This window comes from Telopea speciosissima, chromosome 4 (assembly GCF_018873765.1).
Source record: "Telopea speciosissima isolate NSW1024214 ecotype Mountain lineage chromosome 4, Tspe_v1, whole genome shotgun sequence".
Taxonomy (NCBI): Eukaryota; Viridiplantae; Streptophyta; class Magnoliopsida; order Proteales; family Proteaceae; genus Telopea; species Telopea speciosissima.
In genome coordinates, this window is record NC_057919.1 from 16899433 (window position 1) to 16911652 (window position 12220).

The 12220-nt window shown below is 37.9% G+C and overlaps 1 protein-coding gene across 1 annotated transcript; it reads left to right on the forward strand.

Annotated features, from left to right (window-relative positions):
- Nucleotides 1-7218: 7218 nt before the first annotated feature.
- Nucleotides 7219-8490, forward strand: LOC122657621 (dof zinc finger protein DOF5.7-like). Its single transcript, XM_043852382.1, has one exon. The coding sequence runs from the start codon at nt 7314-7316 to the stop codon at nt 8322-8324; it is 1011 nt and encodes a 336-aa protein (XP_043708317.1). The 5' UTR covers nt 7219-7313; the 3' UTR covers nt 8325-8490.
- Nucleotides 8491-12220: the final 3730 nt, after the last annotated feature.

Genomic DNA, 12220 nt, shown 5'->3' on the forward strand with positions numbered 1-12220 from the left:
AAGGGTCTGTCTCTCTCTCGACTATGGACTCGGTGCGAAACCCCATAAAAGCTGAAATGCCGGAGAAAGAGGAGACACAGAAGGACCCCATGGGAATGTGGGGGAGGGTTGTATATCACATCGCCTGGCACCACCAAACAATGTATGAATACATGAATATATGGGGGTTGTCATATCACATATCATGTCATGTCATGTCATGGGACTTGGAAATTTGCATCATTGCATGGGAATGGGATACACCCCCTACGGTACCTAGGTACAGTACAACTATTGTACATTTCCTTTGTATTTCGTACCGGAGTAGGAGGGATGGCAAGACGAGGGTGACTCAAGAAATAGTGATATCTCGTTCCGTCACTGTAATCACTAATCTATTTCTCTGTTTCTTTGATTCAGTTATCTCTGAGTACTTTTTCTTTTGTGAGAGAGAAAGAGAACTCGGCTGGAAACGAATCTTGACTGTTGACTGTGAATGAGAATGGGGGTGTGTGGTGGGGTGGGGGGGGGGGGGGGGCTAATTACGCATGATGAGCATGAAAGAGAAAGCGGCTGACAGTGACTGACCGAAGGGGTGGTTTTTGGTGATCTGGTCTGGTTTGGTCCATTTATATATATATGGACCGTACTCTGTCTTTTGTCGTGTAGTCTCGTGGGGTGGGGTCAGTGGCCTGACCTGGCCAGGCCATCGAGAGAGAGACGTCCTTCCTTCTCAATCTCAGGGTATCAGGACGACCTTCACCATTCATAATAATTCACTGATGCCTTCCTTCCTTCCTTCCTTACTGAGGAGTGGAGGAGTGGAGGAGTGGAGGAGCTGTCTAGGTCTGACGGCGACTTTCATTTTATCTCCTATTCCCCTGGCTGTCCACGGCCTGCCTGCCCGAGCATGCATGTGGTGTGGGGATGTGAAGCTGAAGCACAGACTACTACGGCTGGCAGAGTCCATAGACTCAGAGAGAGAAACTGGATCTCTCTCCCGTCGTTTTCCGCTGCTCGCCCAGTTCTGGAAAAAGTCGGCCACATATGTATATACATGGTGTCGGATGCTTCAGTTATTATTGTTGCTGTTCATCATCATCATTTCTTCTACTTCCTCTACTTCTTCTTCTTCTCTACTGTATAAATAAATAAATAAATAAATAAAAAAAAAGGTCTGAAGGATCTAAATCTGAACACATCTCGCGTTCCGGACGGCACGCGCGGTCTCAGGCCTCGTCAGTCAGAGTACTGTAGGGACCGTAACTTAAGTAACGACAATTAAACGGAGAAAATTGTATTTTTCTCTCCGTGACTCTGTGAGGGGAGGGTTTCAGATCTCTCCCCCCCCCTCCCCCCCCCCGCCCCACCCACCCAACTACCCTGTCCACGTTTCCATCTCCGTTTCTGATCAAACACGGTTTTCCTTTTCTCAACCCTTCTTTTTCTTGCTTTCCCCTTTCTCCCTCAACTATCATTTTTCTCTCTCTCTCTCTCTCTCTCTCTAGTACCAAGGGTAAAGGTTGAGTAATGCAAACAGAACCAAAGCCAAGGACCACCGTAGATAATAAAAGCAAATACAGAACAGGGAGTGCAACAATATATCGAGGGTTGTACCAAAATAACCCTACTTCCTTTAATGTTAGACGTTGTTACAGAATAATTAATATGATTTCTGTTAATATGACAAGTGGGACCATATATGAACGCAGACCAAAAAAAGACCATATATGAACGAAAAACAGGTGGACCCCTCGTTCTTCTACTTTTTTTTTTTTTTTTTTACAGCATTGAATGGACGTTTGGATTTCAACATCAATTTCGCAGAAGTTGTCTGTTGTTAACATGTACATGTCCTTGTGGTTATGTCTCTCACATAATACTGATCTCTCCATCATGGGAATGTGAATGTGAATGGGAATGGGGAATGGAATGTCTGCCCCACAGTGCGTGCGTTCATATGTTATAGAACATTGCTAGGGTTCCATCAAATTGATTAAAGCCACACCATTTCCAATTTGTTTCAGTTTTTTTTTTCCCTTTCTTTCTAAGTTTAATTGCCAATTTGCTAATGTTTACTCATATCAAAGGATGATCACATGGTGTGGATGGAAGTGGCGGATCTTTGGTAGTAGAAGAGAATTAGTGGGGTGGCAACATGTAGGGGGCAAGGGCAGGTTGGTGTGGAACGGGGAGCTGGTGAGGGAGAAGAGAGGGAGGGGAAGGGAGAGGAGGGGGAAATTACATTAAATATATATATATATATATAGTAATAAATATAAGGAAGCAGAATATCTGTAGATGGACAAATGATCTCAACCTTTTCCTTCCATTGTCTGATGGGCTCTCACCTGCCACGGTACTACCTGCATCCCCATACCAACCGGATACACTTTCACAATCTTTTTACCAAGATTTAGACACTCATGACACCTGTATCATCATCTCGGATGGGAGTTTTTGTCCCAGAAGTTCCTTTGGTGGATGGGTTTCCTAATCATTTATAACAAAAATTTCTTGGCTTCATCTATGTGCCGTGGAAATGTAGGATCAGCACAAGAAGTGGAGCTGCGAAGACTCCAAGTAGGACTCCAAAGGATACTTTCATTGGAATGCAAACATATAATTGCATGGACAGACTCACAAGAGCTTGTGGACTAGCTGCAACACCAAGCGGACTACCCTTGGCCATTCCAGCTGTTTACTTGGCTTTTTGATATCTCCCACCTTATTACATTCCATGGTTCTGTAAGTATACTAAAACAACCTAGGACTTATATTGCACCAGTAGACAAAATTGCTAAATATGCTAGAATACATCAATACTCTACGGACAATATCAATTCTACTGTAAGTATAATGTTTGACTAATTAAGTTTTCTTTTTCACCAAAAAAAAAAAATAAAAAATAAGGAAGCAAATTTCTGAAAGGCATCCTAGCACTATAGTTCATGCGTCAACACAAGAGCCAATGGGAACACACATGAAAGCATCAACAGGGGTGGGATTTATGCCTTTCATGTGGGTGATAAATCTCCTATCCCTAGACATAAGCCACACTCTCGGACATTATTATTATGCAAAAACTATTTCTCATGGCACACTAGTAAGCTTATCAAATCAGACATTTTTATTATGCCACATCAAATGATGATCCGACAATTGAATCAAATATTTTTTCCATGCATGTTGGTGCGTGCCTATAGTATTCCGATCACTAGTATGCACTCTCTTATAATTCTAACATTTGAAAACTCTATTTCGCCACTTGACAAAATTAATTTGACTGAAATGTTGATATCTGAGTAACAAATCTTGGAGTCGTACACTCTTACCTACCCATAAAATTGGGTTCCATCCAATCTGCATCAAGACAGATATTAGGTATGATTTGATAAGTTTGGCCACCTGGTCTGAAAATTTTTTTATCCTTTTGTTATAATTATTAGGGAATAAGATCTCTACTTGGTGGAGTTTCCTAGGCCTTCTTTTGTGCTTATTATTATTTTTAATGGTTTAATTACAAAATATTATTATTTTAGCAATATTATGATGCTATATTAATTAGTACAATTATGAGTTTGAGGCCTACAATTAAATACTTAACTTTAGTATAAATTTTTTTTTACCTCTTATGCTTCTACTATGTTATATTAAATTTCAGATTAGAATAATCAAAATCAAAATTTTTTTGGGTATAGTATTTACATGTAACATCATGTAACCCTACACACACCTACAACCTATGACCAATATTGTGCCACATGAACCTTCCTTGGGCTTAATTGAATCGTTATCCCCTCCAATTCTCTGCCACTCCCCTTATTAGAGGAATTGAAGGAATTGAAGATACCCGCAAATTGAAGTTGATAATTATTCGATCTTAACTTATTAATTCACCCAAGAATTTGGAAATTAAAATGAGATTTTCAAATAGCTAACAAAAATATGCCCCCCCGTGCAAAAGATCATCATAAGCCATAAGTCAATAACACATGCACTACACTACACGTGTGATTAAATTTAACTTTGGGGCTTCAAGGACACCCAGCAAGTCTTTTAATTGTACCCTTTGGCCTAAACCACCACCACACGTACGGGAGCAATCATTTTGCATATTTGCCGGTGAGATTAAATAATATTTTGATCAGAAATGGCTAAATTCAAGCCTTAAGTTTCGGACACTTCCTTTCCACTTGGGACATCATCTTTACACGTATTTCCACGTGATAAGCTTTTCTGCTTGAACTCGTAATCATTGTCTTTGAACGCACATCTTCATCTTCTTCTAATACAAACCCTAAAAATAAGAATTTTTTGGGGGTAAAATACTAAACCCTTGTAGGAAACTTAGGATCCGTTTACATCCCTATATGTATGACAATTATTCTATTTCAAAAAAATTGGTTCAGAGTCAGAATCGATTTTTTCTATTTCTGAATGTTTGAAGTAATTCTGTACCAACAAATGTTGTATGGTAAATCTAATAAAAAATTATTTATGCTATTATAGAGAAACAGAAACATGTATGGATTGCCATTTTAAGACCCTTAAGGAATCTCACAACAGGGACGAGCTCAACCACCACACTCGCATGAAGCACTTGAGGGTAATTCTTCACAAACTTTCTGAGTTTCGCTCTTGGAATACCACTCTTCTCCAAATAACCTAAAACATGGATCATATTCTTCTGAACACTACACCCTAGCATCAACGGGTACTCATTGATGTGATTGATCGTTAGCCCTAGCTTCTGGAGGAACTCAACTCTCTCCTTCATCACTTCAATCGTTGATGGTACCTCCAAGTGCTCTAACTCATCTAGAATTATTCCCAAACTCTTCAAGTAATCGCAGATGATAACGTAAGACACCAACTTCTCCTTTCGGCTAGGGAGTCGTGAAGCTTTTTACTTGGTCAAGAATCGCAGATCGGGAGTTGCAACCATTGTTCTTCGCTTCCTAGGAGATGAATGGGGCTCGACGGGTTATGTTTCATGTTTTGATGGAAAATTTAAAAAATGCTCCTTGTTAACTTAAGTAGAAGTTGTTTCTCCGATTTTTTGTAGAACCAATTCTAAGAAGTGAGAACCTTGAATTTGGTGTTTCTCAAAACCCTGCCAGAATCTGTTATATCACCCGGTCCTTTTCAAAAAATCACAGAAACGGACAGGACAATACATACATAATCTATTTCAATCTGCCCCGAGAATCAGAAAAAGCGCCAAAATCAATTTTTTGGAAAGTTACGGTATAGATCCTTACAAACCCTCAAGAATATATACTGCCACTTGTTTTGAAGGTTCAACCACCACCCTAGGGTTCATAAAATCCCTATAAGATTTAAGTATGTTTCCAAAAATCCCTAATACTCACTCGTGCCAATCCTTCAACTGATCATCTACCATTCACCGCGGCTGAAGGAAAACTCAGTCCTATCTATTAATACGATTGTTCGTAAAACTCATAAAGCATTTCCTTCCTAATATAACTTTCCTCAATACTTTATGGGGAGAGGGATGGACAATGGACATGTATACGAGACTAGATCATGTCCTTGTAGTATCGTCCAAGGCCCTCTAGGGCCAGTCACATGGAATCCACTGTGGGACCCACAAGAGGAGTGGATTCCATGTGACTGGCCGTGGAGGGCTTTGGATGGTACTTGTACAAGGACATGATCCACGCTCCATAGCTCCATGTATGCCATGTTTATAGGTATTAGGAAAAGAGTTTTGATGGATCATGACTGTATATAGGTAGGACACATTAAATGAGTACGTAGAAATGTATGTAAGGTGACATGTATTAGAGTCCGGCTCAGTTCCTCGTACAAGGACACCCATTGGGACATAAGCACCATCCATATGGAATCCACTGCCCCTTTTGGATTCCATGTGGATGGTGCTCAGGTCCCAAGGAATGTCCTCGTACAAGGACCAGAGCCACACTCCATGTATTAGGTCATCGTATGCCGGTCTTAATTTTTCTTTACTTTTTATAATAAAAAAAAAGAAAAATTATCTCTAAGTTGCTAGGGTTTGTGAAGAATGTGTTCACAAGCATGTATGTGTTAGGTGCCAACTCTTGTCCCTTTTGCTTCCATATATACCTGTCTTTACCCTTTATAAATGACAGGAAGTGTAATAGGTGTTGGCACCTAACATGGACGTGCATGTGGACTCTCCTCTTGTTTATGAGTTGGTGTAGAATACACAATGGCAGCTCAAAGAATCCTTGCCCTAAAAAAAAACTGTTATTCTAGTCGGAGAAAATTTCCCATGCACCCAATGTATTATGTGCTCTCTTGCTCATATTTTTTAAAAAAAAGTTTCTCTTTCTTCTTTTGACCATGTAGAATATATGTGGATGAAACTATTTTGTGTGCCGCCATTGATATGACGTGAGAGATTTTCCCTACACTGACAACATGGCGAACCAACCCTCTTCCTGTTTTAAATCTTCTTTAAATATAGGAGTCTCAGTTCTTCTCAGCACCTACTTCCAACCCAAAATTTCCATAAATTTCTTAACCAAAATCATCTTAGAATAAAATGTAGCAGCACTTCTCATAAAAACTAAAAACCCAAGTATTTAAATTAGAAATACATGCATGCATTGACAAGAACACCCTTCACCCTTTCTCAAGATGCCTGAGGAGTCCCTGCCTAACACCCCTTTTTTCTTTAAATTATATTAAAACAAAAGAAATACCCTTTAATGTAAATAAATGAAAAGAAAGCTCTTGTTTTGTTCCAATGTTTTTGACCCAAGAATAGTAAAAAGGGGTGGGAAGTGTTTTAATGATTAATTCGTTAATATTTCTGGTTGTTGTCATTTGAAATCATGAGAGTAATAATGTGGTCTTCCTCTTACCAATAGTAAATTTTTGTTTTCCATAATAGAAAAAAGTATGATCAGAAAGGGGTAGATTGGGAAACATGGATTTGGGTTTACAGCCAAAACCACTTACAGCCAAAAACTTCAAAACTACTTTTCAGGACAGATAAGTGGTTTCTTTCTGGACCTTCTCATTCCATATCTCTATATTAAAGCTCCAAACCTCCAATCCTTCTATTCTTTTTCAGTTTGCACTCAAGAAAATTTGGCCAAAAAAAAAATAAAAATCCATCCAAAGTTCCAAACAGCGCGCAAACTCAACTTACAAAGGCAAGGAGGAGTGAGTACTAAACTTATTACTTTCTTAGTTTCTTTACCCCTTTTTTTTTCTAGCCCCTTCCACATAAAACTCAAAAAAGAAGAGTACTCACCCATCTTTGCTTTTCTTGTTTTGGATTTTGTTGTAGATCTTACAAAGAAAGAGAAAATTGAAAGATGATTCAAGAGCTGTTTGGTGGAGGCGCAACAACACTTGTAAGAGAGAGGAATATCTCCATAAATGGAATTTTAGAAGGTTCATCCTCACCTTCACCATCTCCTTCTTCTTCTGCAAACACAATAACCACAGCTGCAACTACAACAGCAACTCCAAATACTACTGCTGCTACATCATCATCAACCTCACAATCTTTAGATCACCAAAATTTGAGGTGCCCAAGATGTGATTCTTCCAACACTAAATTCTGTTACTACAACAACTACAATCTCACCCAACCTCGCCATTTCTGCAAGACTTGCCGACGTTATTGGACTAAAGGTGGTGCACTCCGTAATGTACCAATCGGCGGCGGTTGCCGGAAGAACAAGAACAGCAGTGTTTCGATCTCCACCGGAAAATCTAGCGGCGGTAAAGTGAAGACGGCGTCGGATATAGTAAAGGGGAATATTGGATGTAGTTTTGATCATGAGCCTCATTCCAACAACCCTATTTTATGGGCTTCTCCACAGAATTCTCAATTGTTGGCCTTACTGAAAGCCTCCCAGAACCCTAATCCGATGGGATCACCCATGACATCTGATCAACATCAGTCAGCAGTTGCCACAGGTGCATTAAATACAAGAACCCTAAGCTTAGATCATCCTTTAAGTCAGATTCCTATTGGTCTCTGCAACTCTTTCTGGAGAAACAATCAATATCATCAACCACAGCAACATCATCATCACCATCAGCAGCAACAACAACAGCATCAGCAGCAGCAGCAGGGATTGTTAGTTGGTGAGGTTCAAAACTCTGGGGTTCAAGAGCTGTACCAGAGGTTAAGATCATCTTCAAATTACTACACTGATCATCATTCCCAGATGGGTTTCAGCAATGTGGCTTCTTCCACACCATCTTCTTCAGCAATCTTGGAACCAAATCAAGTTTCTGGTGGGGAATTAGGTTATTGGAGTACTCCTTCATTCTCATGGTCTGATCTACCCACCACCAATGGTGCATTCCCTTAAGAATCTAATTATTATCTCATCTCTTCCTTGACAAACTAATTATCTCATCTCTTTCCTTCATCAATTGTTGTTGTTGTTGTTGTTGCTTGTTTGGGGTTATGGTCTTTTTATGTTATTACTTCTTGATGTCTTTGTGTGTATGTGTGCTTAGCTTGTTAATTAGTATGTAAAACTCTCTCTCTCTCTCTCTCTCTCTCTCTCTCTCTCCCCCCCTCTCCAAAAAAAATAAAGTAGGTTTTGGTGAGTGTTTTTGATTTAAATGCAAAAAAAAAAAAAAAACAATGTTGTCACACATTGAAGTCTCTACTACTAATTTGAAACTCTTTACAGTGTTTAAAGTTAGATTCTTTTTCCTTTTTCAAATACCTTTCGGTGGCAAATGCTGTGTCAGGTTTTGGGAATATAAGCTTGGAGTACTTTCTACTGTTTCATTTCAGCTTTTATTTAGATATATGAAGAAGAAGAAGTAATGGTGGATTTGGGGTTTTATTAGTTTCTTCAGTTGAAGCTAGCTTGTAGGGTTTTGGGTTAACATAGAAGAAGAAGAAGAAGAAGAAGAAGAAGTAATGGTGGTGGTGGGTAGAGTAGTACACATTACACAGAGAGATTCCCTTCTTCATAATGTTATAAAGAATAAAATGGTGATTAAGTAGTAAAAGCAGCCTTTAGAAAGCACTGCCAAAACCATCAACTTGATTCGATTTTTTACAGTCCCAGAAGGGTTCCTTTGCAGCCTTTAAAGCCCTCATACTAGAGAGAGAGAGAGAGGGTTTGCATCCATCTGATGTTGCATGCTTTCATTGAAACTCGAAATTATATAAATTCTTCCTTTCAGTTCTGAAACACATACAAAGCTATTTATTTACATTATATTTGGGTTTCACAAGCTCGAATATCTCGAGGATCTCTCTCTCTCTTTCTCTCTCTGATTTCACTGTAGGGTTAACATGTAACAAGATAAGGTTGACTTTACAGATGGTCTCCCTCATTACATACTAAAATTCTTCTCCATATCAATCAAATTTTCTTGCAAATTTGACTAGGGTTTTCCTTAGAAGGGAAGATTAAAGAAAAATAATTTCTTTTTTAGGTGTTAATCAATTGATTAATTTAATCTCCTCCAACCCTTAGAAATATGTGGGCTTTGTTAGAAAACAATACCTTAGCTTCAAATTAACTTATAAGCTGCCTTCATATAAGATTGGAATGGATGAGTTAGGCTGTGTTTGATATGCATTCTAGTTAGGTCGATTTTGCATTCTCGGGAAAAAAAAGAAACAACTATATGTATCATCCGAAAATGCGAAATCGATTTAAAATGCATACCAAAAACTGGCTTAATCAAAACACATATTTATAGCATTCTAAAAACATTTTATGTTCTATGACTTCTATCACCAATTTTGAGAGGCCTTATTACTTCTTTTTCTTATTTCTATTCCCTTATTTAAAGGTCATATCTTGCTCTAGACATTTGCATGATCATTCCTCAAGGTATGGCTAGTACTAGAAGGTCATACATCAGTTGTCTCCACCTTGTGCATCAGCTTTCATCCTTTTTTTTGGAAATGCTATAGCACTAAGACTTATTATGGACCTCAGGACTTCAGGAGAAAGAATTTTGTAGATTTTGTACCCTACAAATTCTAGTGCTAGCATTTCTGATTACAGAAAATGGAGTTCTTTTTCCCAATGATCATCTCCTCTCATGGTAAAATATGTCAAAAAGGAAAATTGAAAATCAAATGTAGAAAAACGATGCAAAAAAAAAATTGGAAATCATAAATAACAATCACAGAATCACGTACAAAGATTTATGTGGTTTGGCAAGATTGCCTATACTACAGTGAGATGAGATCCGTTTCAACTCGATGGAGAATAGAATTATAGCTCTTATACATGAATTTTACCAAAATACCCATATAACCTACGGCCTCTTAATGGCCCTTTGGAATCAACACTCTTATGCAAACGACGGATAGAAGTCATCAAACCCCAACAATCAAAATCTTTCCTTTCAGTTTCAATTGAAAATAAATTTTCCTATTATTATTATTATTTGGAGAGATATCTTGCCTTACGTGAAGATCAAAGCAATCAAGCAAAGTACAAAGAGAAATTAGACCCTTTCGGGGAAAAAATCAATATCAAGGCACATAAACAAAACTTACTTCATGTACTCATTTTATAACAAGAAGAAGTAAACATTAAGGCTCAGTTTGGATCATGAGAGTCCAAAACAGCCGGAAATTGATATGGTTTTGCATTTAATTTTTATTTAGTAAGAAGTGATAAGTCTATTGGCAAATTATGGATTCCCAGCAGAACAAGAACAATTAATTCTAGCATCTATCTTAGTACAAATCAAATCAACCACTTAATTTAGGTAGAGATCTTGATTTATTAACCCCTGAGCTCTTGTGTGCTGGGGCTCTTTCTGAATATGGTTCGTGGTACTCTATACTCATAACTGTTGATGGTCTTTGGTAAGACCATATATCAGAGGTTCTGCCCCCTCTTTCTTCTTTGCAATATTCATACCTTAATTACCTTAGTCTTCATTTTGTAATGAATCTTAATTTAAGACTACCCTTTATTTCTGCTGGAACACCTTTTGATCTCCTTGCGTTGGCCCAGAACCCGGGTAACAACTCTAAAACCCTAAAGTAAGTTGTCTTCGGATATTTTTTCTTTTTTTATTTTATTTTTGGGGAAGAGTTTTCTGTTCGAGAGCATGGCCCCTGTGCCAATGGGAATTCATGAGAATGCATCAACAAGAGTGGGATTTTTTGCTTTTCATGGGACGAAGTGGTCATTTTATGCCATCATGTGTCTGGACGCAGGAGCTACACTCATGGACAGACTCTTCTTCCCTTTATTTTTTATGGGAGGGGGAGGAGAGGGGTGTTAGGGTGGTGGCAATTGGTTGCCTTAATATTGTCCAGATTCTATACAATGGCAGGTCAAGAAATGAAGAACCAAGTACACCACTTTTTCATGTTTCCAAATTCTAGGTATCAAATCCGTTCACATCATCATCTAACCATGCATGTATCTATTTTCAGGACAATTTGATTTTTCCATGTCATTTTAGTGTTATGAAAAATCACCAACTGTTTAGATCAAGAACCATTGAAAAAACCCTAGGTGTACATAGGGGGGGGGGGGGGCATGCACATGGTAATGAGTGATCCATGTGGAAATACAAGCCCTTCACTTGGTTAAATTTTTTGAGTAATGTTTGAGATCGATGAACGCGATAAGAAAAAGGTGAAATTTCTATCACTCACTTATACTTAACTTGCATTTATTCAAACTTCTCTACTCAAAAGTTTCTTTTCTGATTCCTCTAGAAAAAAAAACTTTCATCTCTCTTTATTTTCTATTAATTCTAAATCTCTAAATTACCCATGTTCCCTTAGTGAAGTATAAAGCTTCATTATTTGTTACATGACAGTAAATAGGTTAGTCCATGTGATAGAGGATCAAGCAAACATCTCATAATTAGTGCAATATCAATTTAAAAGGAGTAGAGGAAGTACATAGCTAAAACTAACAAAAGAATCATTTTTTATTTTATATTCATCAATCGCCATTTGATGGTATTTTGGTAATTTTACTAAAACTTTGAATAAGAGTTTGAACAATTTTCCTTACTTACTTTGGACTAAAATTTGGCCATTGAGATGATATATAATACTATCGAGAAACATTATCATCACTTGAAGGACCCTTGTTTAAAGATACGAATACTCTCGTCTTCAAGTCGTAGAGAGAGAAGAACTCTATTCTACATTAACATGCAAAAACATATCATTTTGATCTTCATTATCATCTGTGTAAATGAATTTTTTAATTGAATAAAAAAAATTACTTAAATAGAAAGGCTTCCATTT